The sequence below is a fragment of the Hetaerina americana genome, unplaced genomic scaffold (assembly GCF_022747635.1).
Source record: "Hetaerina americana unplaced genomic scaffold, ioHetAmer1.1.p SCAF_9, whole genome shotgun sequence".
Taxonomy (NCBI): domain Eukaryota; kingdom Metazoa; phylum Arthropoda; class Insecta; order Odonata; family Calopterygidae; genus Hetaerina; species Hetaerina americana.
Genome location: NW_027287538.1, coordinates 53,931,366 through 53,954,836, shown reverse-complemented (window position 1 = coordinate 53,954,836; position 23,471 = coordinate 53,931,366). Strand labels below are relative to the sequence as shown.

At 40.4% G+C, this 23,471-nt stretch overlaps 1 protein-coding gene across 3 annotated transcripts in view; it reads left to right on the top strand.

Annotated features, from left to right (window-relative positions):
* atl (atlastin GTPase) overlaps positions 1-23,471 on the top strand; it is a 99,358-nt gene that overhangs the window by 36,467 nt on the left and 39,420 nt on the right. The window contains exon 1 of one of the 3 annotated variants that reach the window (XM_071598114.1): positions 12,567-12,859. The exons of the other annotated variants lie outside the window; for them this stretch is intronic. Within the exon in view, the coding sequence (XP_071454215.1) occupies positions 12,823-12,859 (37 nt within the window). The 5' untranslated portion in view covers positions 12,567-12,822. Of the gene's footprint in view, positions 1-12,566; positions 12,860-23,471 lie in introns of those variants that run through there. 3 annotated transcript variants of the gene reach the window in all.

Here is a 23,471-nt window from a genome sequence, read left to right as displayed (position 1 = left end):
TTTAGTCATTCGATAGTAACATTAAGTTGAAAGTTGTAGTCTTGGTGTTGGGCCTTTAAAATGCCGAAATCCATGTGGCATTCTTATGAAAACTTCCATACTGTGTGTGGCCTTTGCTTTGCAGTTAAAGATTTAGATGTTTTTGTTGGAATGTGGCAACTCAAGCAAAATTACCCCTTAGGTATTGTTCAGGTACCTCTCACTGGCGTGTCGAGAATCGGAGCAGGCGAAAATGTTGGTTATTTTGGTGTTTCGGGGCACCCTCTCCTACAAACTTTCGGAAGTTTTAGCACCGCAAACTTAAATATGTCGTCACGTTCGTTTCTACGGTACAACTTGGCCTCGGGCTCTTGAGTGTGAAAATGGACTCTGAATCCCGTCACTGTTCTCAGGGAAATCTGTTGTCATTACTTTTATTTTTTATGAGTATTTTTTTTAAAGATTGAATTCGAATAAAGCGTATTGAAACTTTTTGTCGTCATCAATAGATTGAAACTTCGAAATGCGTGTGTCTTCATCTGTATCTTTAATTGAATGGATAAATGCTTTATTATTCGGCGCCTAAAAGGTCCCGATTGGTTCCGAAGGGATTGTGCAAAATCGCAGAGGCCGCGGTTTTCGGAGTTGTGAAATCCAAGCTCCTCTTTTTGGAGAACTGGACGTCACTGGTGTAAGTAATTCTTCATTGCTGTCGGAAAAACTGGAACATCGATTGGCGCCACTTCCGTCCTTGCCATAGTATGGATTCAATTGAAAGACGCCTCAACTTTTTGAGTACGTTTGTGCCGTTTGATGCCGAAGTGATTTTTAGATTCTTCGACTCGCGATCATCAGGAGCACACCGCTAGCTCGTATGATTGATAGTTACCGAAAGGGCTGTGGAGGCAGAAGTTAGAATCAAGTTTGAGTGGAGTATAATCTGAGCAGATTTTCTCTCATCGCTGCACAGCAAAAACCTTTTGCATTGTTATTTTAATATATTTTTAATATAAACCTAAAATTAAACTTAAAATAACATTTCGGGAAGCCATTCCCTTATATCCTAAAATCGTCAAAGATGAAACACTGTCTGTGATCGAAGATCAAAAATATGTTACTGTTGAAGCAAGTTGATGTTGAGAGGTTGTTCTCTTAGAATAATCAGAGCAGATATGGGGGCATGCACGAGGATCTTAACGAGACTTTTGTGTATCTTTTCTGTTTTCTTGTATCCAAGTTTTTGTGTAACTAATAACTCTTGACTTCATGTTTTAGGAGTTATATATTTCAATAATAGAGAAGGTTTGTGCACCGACTCCAAAGCCCTGGGTAACGAATATAGTGAATAGACTGATTTTCGATGTGGAGTCGAAATACTCACTTCCCATACGGGTTTGACGATGACTTAATCTACTTCCACGCAATGCCGCGCCCTCCACAGATGCGAGCCGCCACTGGTGTCGGGTTGTTGACTGTGTGAGCGAAGGCCAATTCTTCGCGTACGATTTACAGCCGCGTGAGAGAGACGGGAAAATGTTGAGAGGTGACCACCGTGCGGGCTAATAATAATGAGGCTACGAATCCAACTATCATGCCTCTCGTTTTTCTGGTCCCTTTCTCCATTTTAGATTAGACTTAGAGTGAAACGAGCTGATGGAAAGGCGATATGCCCTTGAAAATGGACAGATTGGAACATTCACAGTGCGTTCAGACACGAATTTGTAACTTTGCGGTTTCGTTCTCCTTAAGAAGTTTGTGTTGCGCTGACTTGGCTGCAGTGAGTATTGGAAGGTGAAACATGGATATTTTTACGCAAAAATCGACAATATTCAACAATGGCTATTTTTTTATTATTTGGTCTCTCTTAAAGGTAGTGTTGTTCTTTTTTCGTAGCTTTTCCATGTCCTGTATCGGGGTCGTTGAATGTGGTCAACCTCCTCCACTTAACTTCTTCCTTTAAAAGCCCCCGACACAATTGTCCTCTATCTTTCCTCTCACATTCCAGCATCATTTCCTTCGTGGCTACCCCATTACTTCTGTCTCCATTTTTTTCCCCTGAGTGGAGTGTTTTCCAATCTTTTCGTTTCCTGTCCATTCCATTTCAGCATCCTCTTTTGCACTGTCTTTGAAAATTATCTCATCTTTGTCGTACCAATGGTTTTTCTCGTTCTGTCTCGCCTAATTAATCTTCACATCCATCTGTCCATTTAACTCCTCTCACACGTTCTTAACATCTCCCACATGAAATGTCATCGCAAGTACGGTCATTACCTGTCTTGCATTCGCTCATTAATGCTTGCCTGAAGACTGCCTTTTTTACTTCTCCTTTAACTCCCCCCTTGTTCCTCCGATCGCATAGCAACCCTGGGACCTTCTTAACAGTTTTTCCAAACCGATTAAACTCTACATGTACAATATTTCTCCCTCCACATGCTACCTTTACCCACCCTTAATCTCATTTCTTTTCCCACCTTTTGCAAATTCATCCCCCTATATGTCCAATTTGCCATCCTGTCTATTAGCCATATGACTTGAATACATATTCTTCCTACCAATCTTAAGCCTTTTGTCTTCGCTTGATCTTCTCCACTCTTCCGATTTATTTTCCAAATCCTCCCTGGCGTTACTGCGCAGCACAATGTCATCTGCAAATAGCATACGCCCAGGGCTCAGCCACGTCTCTCGTGATGGAATGAATGACTAAAGCGCCAAGGTTCAAGGTGGCTACCTGATTTAGTCATAATTTAAATGAGAAACTTACCCTTGACTGTGCACTTCTTCTTTAATGGATGGGAGCTCCTTCATGTTTTCCGGCTGCGATTTTCGTATACTTCTACTCATTTCTTTTTCATAATTCTCCTCATCATCTAACAGGGTACTCTGTCATACGTGTTAGCTGTATCTAGAAAGAAGAATTGCAGTCCTATTATCTCCTCCGTACATTTTCCTCGACTAAATGAAATAAATAATTCTTACCTTGGGTGCAAATGTTTCTTGCATCGTGCTCTTCCCCTACGTATGTGCTTAAACTGTTCTACCCCCATCGTTGCATGTTCTCTAAGTCATTCTTTTATCCTTTCCCAAAATCATCGTGTGTGACGTAATATTAATTCCATTATTATTTCATCATTCGTTGGTGCCACATTTCTCCTTGTAATAGATATGATCACACTCCACTGAAAGTATAGCCATACTCCTAAGAGCCTGGCTTACTGCATTCGCGGATTTCCCTGCTGTTATTCCTACATATGATACACATCTCCAATTACTATTCACGAATTTTTCATTCATTAATGCTTTAATATACTCCGCCTACCTTTCTTCTTGTCACAGTGACAGGAATCTCCCCGAGCATTCTTACTCACTTTTATGCGCGGGGAGTTTTTCGTGGTTCTGTCGGGCGTTCACTATTCTGATGATCTGTTTCTGTCCTTCGGTTGTTTCCGGGTCATCTTATACCAGATCCCTCACTGCCTGCGCTTTCCCTCTTCCCACTGCTTTCTTGGCATCTTTATTCGCTCTCCTACATAAATCTCAGCCCTTTTCTTCGTTCGTTTTTCCCCAACTTTTCATTGCTTCCATTTCAGCATTCGCTACTTTTGTACATGGTCAATCCGCCATCGTGCCTTTGTCTTGCAGTACCATTAAGGGTAATAGATGATGTTAATTCCAATTTTCTATCCGTAATCGCTCAATGGCAACGAAGACTGTAAATGGCTTGTATACTTGGGCAACTCAAGACTTCCGTCGCAATTATTCACTGTGTGAATTGCCTCATATGCAATCATCACCTCTAGCGTCTTTGTAATCACTCATAAACCCATTTCGTAACGTCCCGTTTTTTTTCTTATTAGCGATTGGTTTCGTTGTCAGTAATCAGTTGCTATCGTCGTGAGAACGCGCGCGAAGGAATAAGTGAACTTTGAATTATGTAGACTTGGAAAATAATTTCTTGTTTCCCAGCGTCATGGGCAGTCAAGAGAGTTCAAATCGTTATCTTTTGTCCCAGGTAGGCATAGTCAAAACTGAAGAACTAGTTCCAGGTTCAGAAATTCCGATTCCGGTCTTTTTTTCGAAAATTTTAATTTTTTTAAGAACCAAGGATTCCATGTTTAATTTTTTTTCCCCTCAACCTTGAAATCGAGCTATGAAATGTCCTCGACCTTTGGGTCACGTTATTGAACATGGCGGGGAACGTTTTCTTTCGTCGCTAATCCCACCCTTGAATTACATCATGTTTCATGACTTTGTGTTGCCATGTCGGAAAGGCTATTATTGTGAGTCGTTACAATCTTCAAAGAACGATCCAAGTCCACAGTACTTGGGAGTGTAGTCACATTTCCCCGCGTGCACTGAATTTCCCTCCCCCTTTCCGATATCGTTCGTTAGCAGATAACAATTATTTCTTATTTATTTCTCGCGGCCGTTCTTTATCTCAAGGCAATTGTGATCATTGCCCTCTTTCTCGCCTATATTTGTCATTCGCCCTCTTATCATTCATTCCCTGCGGCTGCGTGTTTATGTGGTTTTACATTTATCAGAAAGTGAAGTCAATTCCATTACTATAGTATTTCTAAGCGCTATTTTATTTCACGAAATCAGTCATTCTAGGCTATGGGCTTTACTGGAGGATTGTTTTTGTGTTTGAATTCATGCACTGGCATTCACAAATGAGACTAATGCAAACGATATAGGTATTTGCGCATTGAAGTTTTATAAGTTTATATCATTCATATTGACAGTTGTCTACCGGTAAAGGTAGGCTGCGAAGGCGTATGACCCAATTTTAAGGCGGTCGGGCATTTAAAGCGATGGTATCTCGTTAAGAACACTATCGAACAAGATTACGGGAAACCCCCCCCCTCGCAATTATGATCGAACGTTAAAAACATTTGTCTGTTGCTATTGCAATTTTGGCCTGGATATAACACCGAATATAAACGTGTCATCTAATAACCAGTTTTATTTTTATTTTGTACCCAAAAAATTTCTTTTGAGTAGTGAAAGAAATTTTTCTTCAAGCTGAAATATTTTATTTTCACATCGCATGAGTTGAATGAAGGGCGTAGGTGAATTGAAAGCAATTTTTTTATTGAACCTAAGGATAAAAATATGTAAATTTCGGCATTGCGATATGTTTAGTTTTAGACAAGTATATTCGAATTAGATACCTTCCGAGAATGAGTATTTAATGTGTCTACCAATTTGGTGATGATGATTTTGCTTGGGCACATTTTTCGTAATCTGTTTGCATTTCTAACGTGCGAACTCGTTTAGCTACCGCCTATTTTTATAGCTTGCCCCGGCGAGAATCGTCCTATTTATGGATAACTAGTTAATGTGTTGCTGAAGAAAAGCAAATGAGTTTTTTTTGGAGATGTGTGTAATGGATAACTTTGTAATTTGGGTGTGGTGAAGAATATAAAAAAATGAATCATGTGGAGATGAAATATTTGAGAAAAAAAGTGTCCGATATGATTGTATAAGTGAAAAAGTTCTAAGTTGACATTCGAAACAAACAGAAAACCTGGGTCGAGGAAAATGTCTTGAGAGAGAGAGTGGGAGGCTTAAGGCTTTCTTAGTGGTGGGGATGATGAATAAGCGATGTAGAGGAAAGGAAAAATGCGTATTTTGGACGTTATAAATGGTTGTAGAGAGTAGAGGAACTGAAGAAGAAAACAATGTTGGGCAAGCTTATAGATTAGGCTGGGAGGAAGTGCCATAGAAATTGACGGTGATATGTAATGTTAGACTAGGGCCTGTTCAACTTATGCTTCTATTTGATGGCCTGCTTATTATTATAATTTACAGAAACGTATACAAGTCGACCTTGTGGAGAGTGGTGTGAGGGTAAGATTGCAAAGCATACCAAAGTAGTGCGTTTGACAGAACTAATACATTTGAAAAAAATAATGCAATTGACATTAAATTTAAATTACAATTGAAATGGTCTATTGAAAATTTACCCAATATACATTATTAGAATTAAGATGCATATGTTGCATCGCATAAAGTTCTGTATTATTTTTTTCTGGTAGTGAGTTTCAATGTTTACTTCCCTATTAAAAAATTAATTTTTACAATTATTTTTAGTCTGTCTTGTGGTCTCCCTAGCTTTATAACTTGGCGTTTTAATTCTTTCGACTGTGTCTAGCCAAGAAACCTGATAACCCTGAGAAAACCTGCAGTGTTCGTTGGAAGCATCATTGTCATAAAATTATTTAGCTCGTCCAACGGTGGTTACCGACTAAGCAAAAGACTAAGAATTGCGTACCGGTCATTAAGCTGGTGTTATGTCTTCTTCGATAAAAAATTATCGAAGAACTCATTGAAAAAGCACGTGGAATTCAAATATTTTTCAATTTCTTTTTTTTTATTTTTTTTATTTAAGAATTAGGTTGCAATTAGACAATTGTCCTGGCGGCAACGGTCAAATTTGATCACTGATCACTCTTACAACGAATATTCATACATGCACGCACTAGAAAAACAGATGAAGACAAAATATTCTTACATCAATGACAATTCCACATCACATACAAACAAACTTCCACATCACCTACAACATGCCGTCCGCATCACATACAAACAATTTTATTTTAATAACTACAATGAAGTTTATCACCCAGTGGCCGCTTTACATTTATTCTTAAAACTCCTAAAATTGAATGGAAAAGGCTCAAACAAGCCTCCAGTCAGCTGGTTCCAATCAACAATAGTTCTATTTAAAAAAGTATTTTTTGTTCTTTGTTTTTTGCGATCTTTTTTGTTTTGAAACTCTGGTCGTTTTTTCCCTTAAAGTTAGGCTTTTCTATCTCTTTCCATAAACTTCCCACGCTTCGTCATTTTTAGCAATTCTATACATCGCGCCTAACCTACTCCTTTTTCTTCCCATCCCATTTCAGTATATCTAAAATTTCTGTGACACTATCTGTTCTTAATACTTCTGTCAACTGAAATACACTTATACCGTGAAATTCATAGTTATCAAAGGGAAAGGCGTTTGCCATATCCTCAATGGATTTCGCATCCATTGCGCCAATTGCCCGAAGCTATGTCAAGCATTCCGTCATGAAATTCGTCATGGATTTCACTTGCTACGAAGTCTGCAATATTCTGGATTGCGGTCGTCACATCACCGTACGTATAATATTGCGCTGATTTCCCGCGGCGTCCCTTTAAGGTAATGGTCTCATAAATTTCTAGATTACTAGCGAGGGTGTTACGTACCACCATACTCGCGACGTACCATTCTCGTCCATTGTGCTTGTTTTTGTTTACCCATTACAATTTTCCTGCATGTTGTAAAGTGATTCAGATCACTTTTTAACTTTTAATAAGGTTGAGCAAAGTCATGCGGATCGCTCCGTGAAATACCCTCTCGGACGAAGGATATTAGATTGGTTCTGGAGAATGGCGGTATAATAAATGTTTTTCAGGTTAATACGTTCGAGTGCGAATATTTTGTGCAGATCGCTACCAGTGGGCTCCTTTCAGTGAGGGCTGTGCATTGACGTGCTAGTGATGCTCGGCCGCCAGTATCAAGATTTCGTTTTGAATGCCGAGTAACTGAGGAGGTATATTAAATAGTTCAGTGAACTTATTAATTGGTACTCATAGCCGAGTTTCACCACGTTAGCGATGCATCAGGTCGGGGGATGGGAAAAAGGAATGATTTTTTTTTTCGAGTTCGAGTCCCCTATAAAACGTAAAAGAAATGAAAATACCTACAAAACCACGCAGGCCAAGGAAATTTCTTCGAAATTTGTAGTCTTTTTTCATTTGGTGGAGAGGGACGATTTCTCTGCAACGTGTTCCCCGTCGTTCAGTGGATTGGACATTGTCTTTGGACAACCACAAATATGTGTTTTTTTCCCTTCCGAACCACTTGTTGGCCTCACTTCGTCTATCCTTAGTGTAAAAAACACAGAACTGCTGGTCGTCGCCGTTCCTTGAGTACAAAATTTCCCATTGGCTTCAGCTTACGAGCGAGCGACCTTCAACGAGGCACCGTTACATTCCCTTGCTGCATCCTCGCCGATAGTTGTGTGCCAGCTTCTTGGCGTGTGCAAGAATAGATGATTGTTTTGTTCATTCCGGCTCTGTTGCGACGAGTTGCTAAATTCACGAAGCGGTTTCCGTCCAGAATACGAGCGCGAATACACACCTGCCCCGTTACCTGTCGCTTGCCTCATCGAATTTCATACTGAACGTCTAACGTCGCTATCATGATAACAGGTTGGTAACTCTGTTGGGAAAATAGTAGGGGAAAAGCCGGGAATAAATCAGCCTCTTAAAAACAATTCGAGAAAAAAATGGGGAATGGGCTGGTTTTTTTATAATAGTGCGAATCTGTAATTTGATATGGGAATAGGGCTTTATCGATAAGAACGACACTCTTTTTAATAGTGGCATCAGTTTTTGTCAGCGGCTGACTATCGCACGAGAGAACCCCAGCAAAAACAGATAATGTACAGTTTCTGACAGACTAAGTGACATCAGGGCAAGCAAAGCGATGCGAGATGGTTCCCTAAAATGTACCAATCAGATTCCAAACTCTTAATCGGGAGAAATGATGGTATTTCCGTGGGGAAAATCACAAAACATGAAGTGGATATCCATAAAGTGACTGACAACTTTTAAGCAATAAAATATTAGGTAACCCCCACTTTTTCTCTGCTTTTCATGGAAGAGCACGAGGGAGTGGCCAAATTCTGTTTTTGTGTAACCATAGAACTTCGCCTATGGGTTAATGTCTGTAAAAATCATATGGATCACTTACCCTTACGATTTATGGTGTAATCATGTAATTCTAATGTAGGTGTATTTTTTTATATATTATTGGAAAATAAGATGAACATTATTTTTTACGAAGCTGTTTTTTATGTAGAGTAATGATTCCCATGATCCTCCCTGAATCCGTCTCGCTATACATGCATTGCGCGAGCGATCGACTCGAGAGAATCTATGGTGTTACTTGTAACGGAATTTGTTTCATAAACGTTTTCAATGGGTTCTCAAGTAGATATGGATGTCCATTGTGGTTTCAAGGTCATTGGCTGTACTCACTCACTCGTGTGAACTCTGCACTCCTCACCTTGTTCCCCAACAATCCATTTAGGATTGCATCGATGTAATAGCAGCTTGATTTTATAAACGAATGCATCGTCGAATAATTTTTTATCAAGATTCTGCCTAGTCACTCGCGCGCTCTGGTCGCGACGTTTTGACTTGTAAATGATCTGAAAATTTTACCTCATACAGGCTTAAATCGTTGTATTTGATCATTTGAGCCGGTAAGAACTAGTGTTTGATTCGTTGTTGCGGCAGTGTAGTAGATAGAGCATGAGGCTACTGATGTCTCAGGTACAAAATCTAAGTCAAAACTCTGTAGACACCCCCAGCTTTACCTTAACTCGTAACTTTCTGGGAAACAACCAGGAAAACATGAAAAAACACAAGCGGTGAAACAAGGGAAGGGACTGGACTCCCTGCCTTGTTCGCGTGCTAATTTCACACGCGTTAAGGCTTCGTAATAGGTGAGCTCTACCCTCACATGTCCAACCAACCTTCTAATTAATTAATTAGTTTTGGTAGAGTCGTAAAAAAATCTTGAATTTTTGCAATTTTTATCGTAGGGCAACCTTTTTATCCATTGAAATAATTTGAGGACGAATGTTAGAGAACTCGTACCGCGTCAGCCCTATGTAGTGATCACGACATCTGTAACTTCTGGTAAAATTACGATATATCTCGAGCTGGACGCCTAAACGTTATTTTGAAAATTCCGTTTTTTACACTTCATTTTGAACGATTTAGCTATTGTTTTGTGAATAGGCCAGGACAAAGTATAGTAGACAGAGATAAAACTTCCATTGACATCTCTCACGCTTTTATATAAATTCTTTCTCGTTTTATCACTCGCAGGTGCATTTGGGACTTGTCCTCTTTTCTTTTGTCTTCAAATTCAGATCAAATATTTTTTCCGCAACACAAAGTGCGTTGGGCATTTAGTTACTTATTTACGGTATCTCATACCTACCCTTGAAGTTAACCATGTAAAATATATATCCATCTTTTTGTGAATGAAATATTCTATCACTATTTATGAATGCCACTCCCCTTAGGTCACTTACATTTCGCCATCCTCTCCGTCGAGATCCACGGTTATATCACGGGCGCCACGTGACTTTGCTAACAGAAAATAAGAGATGTTCTCCCATCCGCAAATTTCCCGTTTAATTTTGTGACCACCAATGGGTCTTTCTTAAAGGAATAGTGGTTGAATTCCTCCATGTGTCTACGTGTGTATCTGTTTTGCGTTTTTGATGTAAAATGATCCCGCTTGCGATTCAACATAAAACTAAATAATTCTTTTAATCTGATTCAGCGAATTTTATTATGAATCTGAATTCTCTCTACTGGCATACGTGTAATTCGATGGACTATATCCTATTTCGTTTAAAGCTTTCTTTTTGGGTGGATTTGGTTCCCTTTGATTGCGTTACCTCGTCCTCGGGAGGCGTGGTCGACCTGGAGATGGGAGCTAGACGAGGTGTATCTGACGCTACGGGTAAGGTAATGTATCAGTTCCAAGGAACTACGAGATATGCCGCAGCAATAACTGTAAACGGGGTAATCCGCTAATATGCAATTAAATGCAACAATTTCAGAGTGTGAAAATAATTCGCTTTGACCGGGATTCAAACCCTAATCCTTCGATGTCCGAGTGTTCCAGCCGGTTAAACTATTGAGGGGTCCTCTTTAACTCTGAAAAATGTCACTCTGAAATTGTTACATTGAATGTATCAGTTCTCTTAAGAGAAATTTTATTCGTATAGGCCGTGGCTCATTATTGCCAAACCCATTCTCGGCATTCTCGATTTGAAGTATGTACGTACCTTCCCGAAGATTGTTCGTTGATTTTCTTGTAATTACTACCAGCACAACTGTGGGGACATGGTTACTAAAATTTTAATCTGCACTTTATTTAAAAATGGTGAACAAATCATAGCATTATGTATAATATTTCATTGAACAACAGACTTCAACGCCGCATTGATAAATCGTTTGATCTAATCCTTACGTTTTGTATCGCTGAATCTCGGAGCCTCTCTTCCTCCTTCGTCGCAATTGATAAACTTGAGGGACATCGCAGGAGTAGCAAACGAGAACGCCATTTCCTGTTCTCTTCTTGATTTTTCTTCCTCTTCGAAATGCTGGTAGAGATACTAAATTTACGTCGTCCCAAAATCGGGTACATTCAGCATCACATCGTTTCTAAACGAAAATATTCACTTTCGATTATGTGAAGAAATGAATTGTGTGCAACGTACACGTATAAAACTTAACTCACGACCAATGTTTCGGCGTTGATAACACCACTGAGAATTGCCCTATTTTGTTCTGTGATAAGAGGGTGGTTCGGATTCCCCAACTGAATTGTTGGAACGTAGGGAAAGGGTTGCCTGTGTCAAGAGCAGAGATAACGGGGTGATCCACGGAGAGTAACAAATCATGTTACAAACACTAAGGAGGAAAATCTGTTTCAGTGCGGAATGATTCGGGGAAAAAGTTTCGGGAATAAAGAAATATGTAGTCACCCTACAGTAATAACGTTAGTAATATACGGGTATGCCTTGGTATGAATCTAACTTTCGCAGCGTTTTGTCTCGTCTGTAGCTGAGCATTTTATTCACTGGTATATTAAAGTGCTTGATACGTATACGGTTTTAACTTACGCTAGGGGTACCAAATAAGAACGTGTTAAAGGTTGAAGCACCAAGCGATGAGTCCTTGGTAGTTCCTTTAGTAATGATTTTTTTAAAGTGATGTGACATGTTGACTTGCGTAGTTTATATATGGTTAGAACACGTGGAGTCGGTGAGTTTCTTAGTCTCTTCTCTTTGGTTTATTTTCTTCAATATTAACTCGAAATTTAAATTATATATTCGTATAAAAAGTTTAAAAAACAATAATATTTTGTTTGCCTTTCTAGATATTTCTCGATTTTGGACCCATTACAATATCTAGGTACCAGGAAGACTATATAAAATGACTTATAAGTGGTGACTCTGCCCTATTTAATTGGCGGCTCGCCGTATTAACCCTCAGTTTTCACATCATTGCACCAGTACCCGAGGGGTCATTCAAAGCTACATTTTAATGGCGAGTGTATACAAGGCATGCGTCTCGCCGCTTGACGGGAGCGGGAGGGGGGATTTGTGGGGGCTCGGATTGAGGATTCCCAGCGTTGGGATACGGTCGCTCTGCTCACGGCGAGAGGGGATCCTTTGAATGGGGCTGGAATGAAGGCGTGGAGCGGAATTGACGTCTCTTCGAGAGAGCGGAGAGGCGGGGGAACTGCATTCCCCCTCGGCACTCTTGCGGTACCCCCCCCCCCCGCCCGGCTCTACTCTCCCCTCGGGCCCTCTCCTCTCTGCGTGTCGGTAAAACACGATTATGACACAATCTCCGTGCCTCCCCTTTTCTCCCTCCTTCCCTCTCCTCTCCCAAGCTTTTAACGCCCGTTTCGGCCGAGTCGACTCGTGCGGAGTTAGTCCTCTCTGCGCTTTCAGACGGTCAGTTGTTCGCGAGGAAGTGTAATAGAGTGCGTGTGTCGCGTGCGTGTGGGTGTTTTTTTAGTTGTCTTTCGCAACCCTGTGATCTTTTTTTTCATGCATCTTTCAATGCGTACATAAAAATACGCAACCACCGCCCCGGTAACCTTTTGGTCTAAATCGCATGGCGGTATTAGGAACGTGTGAGTGATTCGTGAGTGTCTGACAAAGGGGGCGCTTCGCACCAGTGGGGCTGCCCCCCGTGGAGGAGGGCGTGGTGGGGATGGTGTCGTCGGAAGAGGAGGAAAACGTTGCGACAGGTATAACGAGGAGTTCCTTGAACCCAAAACCCTTGGCGTTCTCGGGGGCACACGCCCACCTACGCAAACATCTCTCGCCGGGGTTCAGTACGCTCCCGTCCACTACTTCGAATCGTGGTCTCCCTATTATTTTTTGATTTAAGAAAATCAGCATGGACAGTTGTCATTTTTGGAATTCCGAGGGACACTCAGTCGGGAAACAATCGGGAATTTATAGTTTCCTCGATAATTCCGAGGAAAATGGTCACTTTAAAAAAAAGAAACGTAATTTCGTATTCACATCGGGGATGTGATTCAGGAATGGAGAATCACCTGTGAGGAAAATGTTCTTTCTTGTTGTGAGGTCAGTTCTTGTTAGCCATATACCATCACGCGTTCAGACTCATGCATAAACAAGCTACATGCGGGCTGACTTAAGTGAAACCAATGACGAAGTGATGAGCGATAAAGGATCACCTAAAAGAAAGCATCTTATCAGATCCCAAATTCCCTTGAGTAGAATGGGGATGATGATTGGTATGTTAATCGGGAATATTGGGAAAACATCTAGAATGGGAATCCTTACTAGACTGTCAGGACTCCCACAAAGAAAATAAGTGTTATGTTAATATTTTATTCGTGGTATAGCTGCGAAGGGTTTCCTGTTGAAATCCCGTACAAAGCGAGACTGAAATGTTGTCTCAAATATTTTTTCTGATTCGTAGGAACTGTGAGAAATATCGCGACTGTGACCTCTGCGAACTCGCCCACTGGTGTGCGTGCACACCCAAGTCGAGGAATTTCGCCGTTCAAAAATCATTCCGGATATCTCGATTTTCGGCAAGTGTTTTTTTTGTGCCAGTTACGTAAGCCATGAGTCTCTGACGTACTTAGTTTAAACTCTTGGCCCTCGGCTCAGTGTGAACTATTACGATGACCTCTTGACAATGCATATTTTTACCGACGGTAAAACATAGTCATATTTCCCTCTAAAGCCGCTTTAAGTTGGCAGCTTAACTGGCTAACGCATTGCAATATAAATTGTACGATCTGGGGTAAAATATCGGTCTCCAGGTGAGTGGATTTTCCACAGTGAAATGTCATGCATTTATTATTTCCCTTCAAAATCTATCGAAGAAATTTTGGTCACCAGATTAAGGAACGAAAATGTTTTCTCTCTTTGCTTAAAACTTATGCAATTATTGCTACTTTTACAGATGAGATTGCGGATAGGTAGGTTCCCGCAATATAGTTTTTGTATTTTAGTTCAACTCTTAATCTTTTCCTAAAGATTATCTTTGGCAATGTCGTGATATTTTTTTGAGAATGAATTATACTATTTTTTAAATCGAAATTAAAAAAATAGAATTTTCCCTTCACTTAACGTCAGTGCTGTCGCGCTATGGTATTAATGCCGCTGGGTTTTCGGGTCATTGCTTCGTAATACACTTTACAGCGTGTGTTATCCGATGTAGCGTCCCAGGTCCTTCTTTCCGAGATATTTTGGCGAACACCATATGTTAAGTTTCAACTTCAGATACCTTTGCGAATAAATTATCAAATATCATTCTTTCATGAAGCGTTAACTAGAACTGAGGCAATTTCAGAGCGTGTCAAAGTTACTCATGATAAAATAATAGGCTATCATGTTAAGGAAAACAGTGAGTTCGTTTAGTCCGATTCTTCTTCCATTCCTGTTTGACGCTGCTTTGCATTATGCCTCGCCAGTAAAGAACTCTTAGTTTCTAGGACCAGTCTAAGGCGTAGAAAAATATTATTGGAACTCGTGCGCCAGTGACATCTAACGTTGTACCCGTTCGTGAAATGATTCCGATTTCTTCTACTTCATTGCAAGTGTTTTTATTGTGGGTATTGGTCTTCTTCAACTCAAGCTTGTTGTCTGAGTCACCCTTGTTGTCTTATTCCTTATCGTTCGTTGCCTACCCCACCCACTGACCCTCCTCCCACACTCAACGAAGTCATTTTCAGAACGGGGATGTACACAGGACAGGAGCTTAACTCAGAACTTAACTGTTTGGAACTTAACATTTAGCAATTAACTATTTGGAATCCTGAGTTTCAGCAACTCTCTCATTGCCATCCGATGAACGTCGAAGGACGTTAACAATGGCCTCCGACGTATCAAGCTGTAACTTTTACTCTATGGCTGAAACTGAAGAATACGGATTCAGTTGGTGTACTCAATGATAATCTTCCGACATAAGTCTTATTTGCCATTTTCTGTGTAGAAGTTCATACTTTCAATGGAATTCGACCAGCTTCGTACCAACGGTTTATCGCCTTGCAATTGATATCATTGAATGCTGCCTTGCTCTACAGAATTGCCACGTTTTTCGAAGTCCAGTGGATGTTGGAAAACTATGAAAACGAGATACCGAACTTGATGTCATCATAATAAGTCTACCGGTTTAGGTAGATTTTGGAAGGTCTCTTAAAAAAGTTGCATATTTTCGTGGTCTTCCTCCGGCCATAACTTCCTTCGTAATTTCATTCTGTATTCATTCTGCTAGACTTCATCCTTTCCGATGAGCGTGTCCTTCCCTTCCTGTTTATCCCTCCCTTCTATTTAGGTAGGATGTAATTCTATCACCGCCTAATTTATTCCGTCCACCATTCCTGCTTTCTTCATATGTAATAAAGTTCCTCTCTTTTCCCGCCCCTTGCAAAGCTTCGCATCCGCATCTCAGAAGCCTCCAATTTCCAAGTATCGTATTGTCTCCAAGACCAAATTTCAGATCCGTACAGCGCTAAGCTGGCTGGAGGGGTTTTGGTGTCATTGAGTGCTTATGATTTTTTTATCATCACCTTGGACATATGAAAACCTCATTTTAACTCAATGTCTAAAATGCTGCGTTCATTAGATGTTGAATCTGCGTGAATTTGGAATAAAATGGGAGCTATAATGAGTACTGATGTAGATAATTTATAAACCTTATGATGAGGGTATTCGTGCATCACTTTTCATAAAGTATGTAAGTATAAATGTAATGCTAAACGATTGAATTCGCCACTAGGTAGAGTTATTTACATTTGTGTAATTTTAATTTACCGATAATGTGGGAATTAGCCTAAAATATTTATATTGTCAATTTATATGAAAATAATGGCCAAATTCCATCGAAATTATGCTCATTTAAAAATATTTCCTGTCACATTTAAGTCTTCTCTATATTTTATTAAGTGCGTGCCTCTCATTAATATCTTTCTTCTTGCAAATAATCCTTCTGCCAAAGCAGTCCAGAAAGTCGCAACACCTGTCTTCCAGCAGTATCCTACTGTGACCTTGAATTGAATATTTCAAAAGTTCCAGATGTGCGAGGAGGAAACATTTCCGCCCGCGCTCATCGCGTTCCACCTCACTGGATGACGCTCTTTCGGGAAGAAGGCTCGTTGCGTTGCGCTTATTTCGTTTTTCCTCGTGTTTCCGCCGCTTCAGAGACCTTTTAATCTTAAAAAATATTAGCGTGCGTGGCCTCACGGCAAGGTCCTATCTCATTTTGTCCTGCGCTAACATGGAGGGAATCGAAGCTTAAGGTGGGCTTCCGGAAAATGGATGCGTGCGGCCTGTGACATGGCACGTCCGGGCATTGGTGTATTTTCTCTGTGATATCCTGATTACCTTCATTCATGTATGATGTCGATTTACTTCATTGCTTGAAGAAGATGCTGAATAGTAATTAGAGGAGAAAGAGCATAGGGGAGTCATTCATGTAATAAGTATGTCATTTCAAACAGGTCTGCTGATGGCTGCAAAAAATAACTGGAAATTAGCGATATTCGAATTTTTAATGGTCGATCGAATGGCCATACCTTTCAAAATATATGCGTTGTATTCGATAATGTATTAAATATTCGATATTGTATTCGATGCTCGATTATGTGTATATATTCGATGTATAGTATATTCTAATGAAAAAGTAGCTGGGTCCCAGATCACATTGGTGTCACCGACCTCCCCGGTGAAATCGACTGAAAAAGTTAATTCGCACTGGTCTAATAATTAGTAGTCGTGAACTTCCAGATAATTTGAGAGTTCAGACCTTGCTCGAAAAACCTTCCACCCTTGAGCTTGAACATTTCCCCGCTAGACTCTCGTTCTGAGTGTCTTTAGTTATTTCTGAATCTCCTGAGTATGTGCTGATAAAACTGAGTTTTTTCGGGTTGCATTCATGCCGACCGGAGTGAGGGTGAAACTGGAGTATGGTTGAAGTAAGCCGAAAACTTGGGGGAGTTATCTGAATATTACGGTCATCGCGGTATCTTCTGAGATACTCCATGCATGTCTCGTTGAGCAAAAATGGGAGACTTCTACGATCCTGGCCTTCGGGGCGTGGGGAAGTGTCATTCATCGAATATAAATAGCACATAACTCATACGGCAAACATCGTATCATATGATAAGTTACAGTTTCATGCGTGTGGGCGTGGTCAAGTAAGAGCCCTTTAAAAATATCCTTTCGAGCGGAAATTTTCGAGACAGAAATAGTATTTCGAGAGGAATGACCTTCGTGTATTAAATATGTGGAAAATTTGTGGAAATGCTTTCATTTTATATAAGATACTGAGGATTTTTAGGAAAATTTTGGAAGTTGGACAACTCTCATTATCCTTTCCCTTTCCGAATATTCGAATAATAGTAAATGTCCATTCTGGTCCTTTAAGCTTTTCCTTCCAGTTCATAATTATTTTTTACTGTGGTTTTTATGAGGTAGTAGTTGGATATAAGCAAATGTTATGGGGGCATGCACTCTTGATTTTCTCAATCGCATGCTACTCACCGTAGTGGAAGGTGGGAACCGCTGTCATATAGTCTGATCAGCACCCATATCCCAGTGCTTTCAAAGGCTCGTTGCATTCTCGTTTGGTTAATTTTATTTTACTTATGTACTCCGTGGCCCTTGAGATTTTTTTTATGAGTCTTAATAAATAGCGATCCCTGTAGACCTGTTTTTTTTTAAATACATTAATGGCCACTCATGTTAACCTTCGTTGTTTCGTGGGGCCTGTATGGCTACGATGTGTCTATTTCAGTCGTTGGGTTTCATGGGGCCATGATAGTTAAATTTATCATTTTTATAGTGTTTATTTTGGCTTTCTTTAAAGGGAGAGAATTATTATCTTTGAAGTATTATCATCTGCCATGAAAAATTGTGGGAGATATCTTACTAAGTTCCTAATAGTCTTTGTTCTAAAAATATTTTTCTCGTGTCGTGCTATATTTTTCTTCAAGGTTCCTAATGCTTCTTGCTCCACAAGCCTCAATTGCTGATAATTCGGCTTGCGGTGCGCCGCTTACTTACATAGCAGCGAAGTTTTAGAGGTAATATCCGTCGCTGCTGGCGAAGTACGCGCAGTGTGTTTGATGGTAATGTCTAGAAATGGAATGCATGCTGGTGGCCTGATGTAGGTTCGTATTTATAGGCTCCTATATCAGTTTTGAGATCCCCTCGGGAGTGAATCTCAAGTCAAAAATCGCGATTTGGTTGTTTAAATAGATGATTCATAGAAACTGGCAAGAAGTCGAGGTTATTAATGAAGGTTTTACCCTTCCCAGAGCAATAATTTTCAGGCCCTGGATCCACCAAGAAAGACCCGGGTCCGATCGTAAACACGAACTCGATTGTAAATGCACCCCAAGTACAAAACTTTAATATAAATTCGCGCTTGGTGGAGGGTAGGTATACGGGCATCAAGTACTGTATCAATTGTTACCATCGTCAAATCCGGAACAGCAACGTTTCAAATACTTAAAAGTGATCCTCAACCCTGTTTCTAGAAACTGACGCCTGATAGTATTCACTTGAATTTATATTTACTCATTGTTGGTAAGGCCAACCTCACATTTAAGAAATATAGCATTGCTATCGCCCAAATATTACCATAAATGTCGCATTTAGAGAAAGGTTTTGACATATGAACCTTCTCCTTTTCTTGAACCCATCACTCAAGTTGTGTTGACAGTTGATTAAATATAGACCAAAGACGTGAACTGCGAAGAAGGAGTTATATTTTGCAGCATGATTTTGCCTAAAGCGAATGTATGAAATCGGGGTCAAGGACTTCCAACTTTCGTGCGAGACATGATCGGTATTTTTGTTGCTGTATCCACATAAGCAACTGGCGTCCAAATAGATTCATTTGGATAGGGTTACCCTGAATAACACACGATTGTGAAGCGTACAGAATTTCTTATCATTCCACTCCATTGGTAAAACCTTTAGGTAATTTATTTTTTACCAGGTATTTCAAATCGCCAACACGAAGTGGAAGTCGTGTTCGATGAATCGTCGCTCATTACTTTTTAACGTTATTTACCATGTAGTGTTCAAGAAGCACGGTTGAATTGATCAAATATTGGTGATTATCTTGCAATGGTAAATATTTAAGGGATGAGTTATTATTTGCATTAGTCTCCGGCTAAGATAGGTTTATGGTTCATTCGGGGGCGTGATCCTGCTATACTTTTTATCCCCACCTGATCGAAGATATCGCAGAACTTCATGCTCATTAAACCTTGATTGAACTCCACCTATGTCCTACCTCCGTTTATTTCTCACAAACGCCTATTTTCTTTTCCTCCTCATGCCTCGCTATTCCAAAATTCTCCCATCTGTATCATAGTCCTCTTGAATGCCAATGTCTCTCGATATGCCCTGCATCCACCTGTCCCGCCTTCGAATCTCTTCTACTAAGGATCTATCATACCATACCTAAGGACAGTAAATAATTTAGGCTTAACCATAAATGAAACATTATCTTGGACTGATCATGCAATTGCTATCTGCAGAAAAATTAACTCATCCCTGCATTCACTGAAAAGGTTAAAGCACATTGCTCCCCCCTCCTTAAAGATGCTTCTTGTGTCCACTCTTCTCATACCCCACTTTGATTACTGTGATGTAGTATACCAAGACCTTTCAGGCGAACTAAAAACCAAACTCCAGAAGACCCATAATTCCTGTGTGCGGTTCATATGTGATCTTAGGAAGTACGATCATATTTCCGACTCATTTAATAGAATATCCTGGTTAAAGCTAGAAGGCCGCAGGCATTTACATATTCTTTCACTTCTCTACGGAATACTTTCAAAGCACACCCCTAATTATCTATACAAAAACTTCCTCTTCATCAACTCAATCCACAACAGAAATACCAGGGGTAATAACAAACTTCTTGTCCCACACCATCGCACGGAAATCTATCACAAATCTTTTCATGTTACAGCATGCCGTCTGTGGAACTCTCTCCCAGATGACATAAAAAACTCTTCATCAACAACAACATTTAGAAGAGCACTTCACAAGTTCATTTTCCTCAGGTACTTAACTTAACCAGTATCCCTCCGTCATTCCACTCAGCTGTTATACAGATCACTGTGTCTACTTTGTTTTTTACCCTGCTTTTTGTTTTGTCATCTCAAGCGGTAGGAGTTTGCGTAATTATTTTTAGAGGGGATCGAGATGGTGCGGGGGCTAACGTACTGGCTTCCCACCCTGAGGGCGCGGGTTCAAATCCCGGCGGTGTTGAATATTTTTCAGAGGTATCTCGATCCCTACTTGAGGTGCTTTGTGGAGGGCACTTTGAGTGAGTACGCCGTCCGTCGGATGGGACGTTAAACTGCGGACCCCTTGGCGCCTTTCGTAAAGAGTAGGCTAATGCCGACGCCGGGTTTCTCTCCACCCTTCATCCTTTCCTGTCCATCCCCTATGGCGCAAATGACCTTAGCTGTCGGTCGCCTCCCCTTAAAAACTACTACTACTTATTTTTAGAAACATCACGCTTCTCATTACTCCGCATGTGTTGTCAATGTATTTAATTTCTCCATTTCAATTTCAGTAACTTAATAATATGTATACTCTGTAAAAATGATTGTTACAATGTACATGTATCTTTCCTCTAAGTAATAGGGTTTTCGCAGGTTTTTCACACCCCCCTTCTCTTCGTGGGTGTTTTTCCTGCGTGGGTTTTTACTAGTTGAGCAATGCCACGCTCTCCCTAGCTTTTCCCACAAACCTCATTCTTTGCTCAGACTTTCCTCATTTTATTGTACTGTTGACTTCACTGTCATTTAATTTGAGTATATGTAGGTGTATTCTTAATTTATATATGTATATGTTTATGTATATGTATGTATGTATGGGTGTGTATGTGCGTACTTATGTTTGTATTTATGTATGTGTATGAATGCATGTATGTATGTTTATGTGTGTATGTGTGTGTGGATATGTATGTATATGTGTAGGTATGTGTATGATAGGTATGTATGTGTGTGTATGTGTATGTATGTGTATGTGTGTGTCTATATATATGTATATACTGTTTTCTTTTCGATGTGCAAATCTGTGTTAATGAATTGATGTCTGTCTATATGTATTTATGTGTACATATGACTGTATTTATAAGTTTAATGGCTAATATAATATGTATATGACGATGGGTTAAATGGAAGAAGGGACCATTTGGTCTCAATTTCGCCCAAATAAAGACCACTATCTATCTATCTATCTATCTATCTATCTAACAACATTCTCTAGTCCCCTCTCAGGCCTTGAACTCCATCGCTTGTTTTTGTATTCGTCAATTTCCGGTTCTTCGTTCGTAAGAAAGCTGCATTAGGATTTTTAATCGAGCCTCATGTTCAGATGAATAATTTAATGGCACGCCGCACTGAATGAATGCCCCGGAGCTGCCGGCGCACGGCGAATCGGAAGATCGCGAGAATGGTAACTCGCCTACTTGCTTCACTGACCTTCGCTCGGGTCCCTGGACGTGGCGAACTCATAACGGAACTGCTTCGGAATTTTCAGACGAGCGAGACTTTCACGCCCTCACCCCCTCCTCTCCCCTCCGTCGATGTCTGACCGTCACTATATGTGATACGTATCGCTGACGTTTCATTCTCGCGCGTTTTTATTTAAATTAATGGACCGTGGCGTCTTCGTGCGACTTTTGCTATTAGATGGTCGTCTGGTCCGTCTTCGGGAAGTGGCCGGCTGCAGCTGGGGCCCTGTGATATTCTCTCTCCAGTATCAACCGTCGATATAATACCTATGTGGATAATGTATCTCGACGTAGAAATAATTATCGATTATATCGAGCAACATAAACAATATTGCTTATGATGTTAGTATTGACTATATCCTCCTATGGAGTGTTGGCACATGGTAGCCGGTCGGTAGGGAAATTCAGGAAAATGCGTAAATGGCCGAATTTTGATGAAATCGGGAATAGATAGATAGAGGTATTTATTTGGTCGAAATCAAGGCCAATTGGTCCCTTCTTTCATTTAATTCAGATCCAGGGAATGTTGTGTGCGATTGGGAATATTATTCGGGATTCGAGAATTCCCGAGGTGAACGCCGCTCCTTCCTTGCCATGCTTGCCGTGTACCATGGAGCGTGCAGGAACTCGGAAAAACAAGTTCCGAAAGACCGATTTCAGTTATACCTGTGGCTCACGAAGCTTTGAGGGAAGATCCACAAAAAATCAACTTACAAATATTCGGGAGAAAAACCGAAAGGAAAAAAATGTTGACAAATACACCGGGGAAAATCAGGAAAATGTTTGTAATGGAATTTCAAAGGAGTGACCACCAATTGACGATATTGTGCGTGTATAATGTAACTCCCTCAGCGATTCACGACGTTATTGTATTGTATCGTCTATGGGGAATATAATATGTTTACTGAAGAAATAGCAACTGCACCGAGCACGACAAGGGCAAGGAGAATCAGGTGAGTTGAGCCCTCCCCAAGGCATAATTCATTTGTTAGGGACTTAATGGAAAGGTAGATAATTAGGAGGGCACAAGTTGGAAGACCGAGGGGCGAATACGTATACTAGGTTAGTAAAAATGTTGAACGGAAGATCTATCACGGTGAACAAGGGAGATAGCATTAGAAAAGTAAGTAAGACTGTAGGAGGATGGAGCAAGACTGTACTCAACTACTTTTCTTATTGAAATACTTATGATGTGGATGAGCATAACTGCATCATGCATGCCGCCATGACGACATCATCGTTTACATATATCTCTATGTTGACGGTTATCATTCGGTTAGCAACCTCGGATAGAACCCGGGTCCGGAAATGCTGGACGGCATTCAAGATTTCCCTTGTCTAGGGGAGGAAAATGCCGGTAACCTGCTGAGCAGTCGTCAGATGCCTTCTCGCCCACGTTCTTCGGCCTTGAGGGGACGTGCATTTCATTCTCTTTCGCCTCGAACTTATTTTTGATACTCGTACTTCAGGCTGGGGATAAAGCTGTGCGATGTTCAAATATTAGCATTGCATTGCGATGTACAGTAGTACGTCTCAAAGTTGTCTATATATTGATATATGTACTCGATATCCTATTCTTACATCCTGATATCGCGTATTTAAATTGATAAATCGCAATGTCGCACAAACTTGATGTAGGTCTTGATATGAATCTCCACCATCCGATGCTTTTTCAGGACTGTCACTGGGTCCTATATTTAAACATTCACATTTTAGCCAGGTTCCTAAATAGGTCGTATTTTAACTATAATTCCCCAAAACTCTCTCTGATTGGAAGTGTTATATCATAAGTCAATGGTGGCGCAGACCGAGTGGGTCGGCCCGGGATCAGC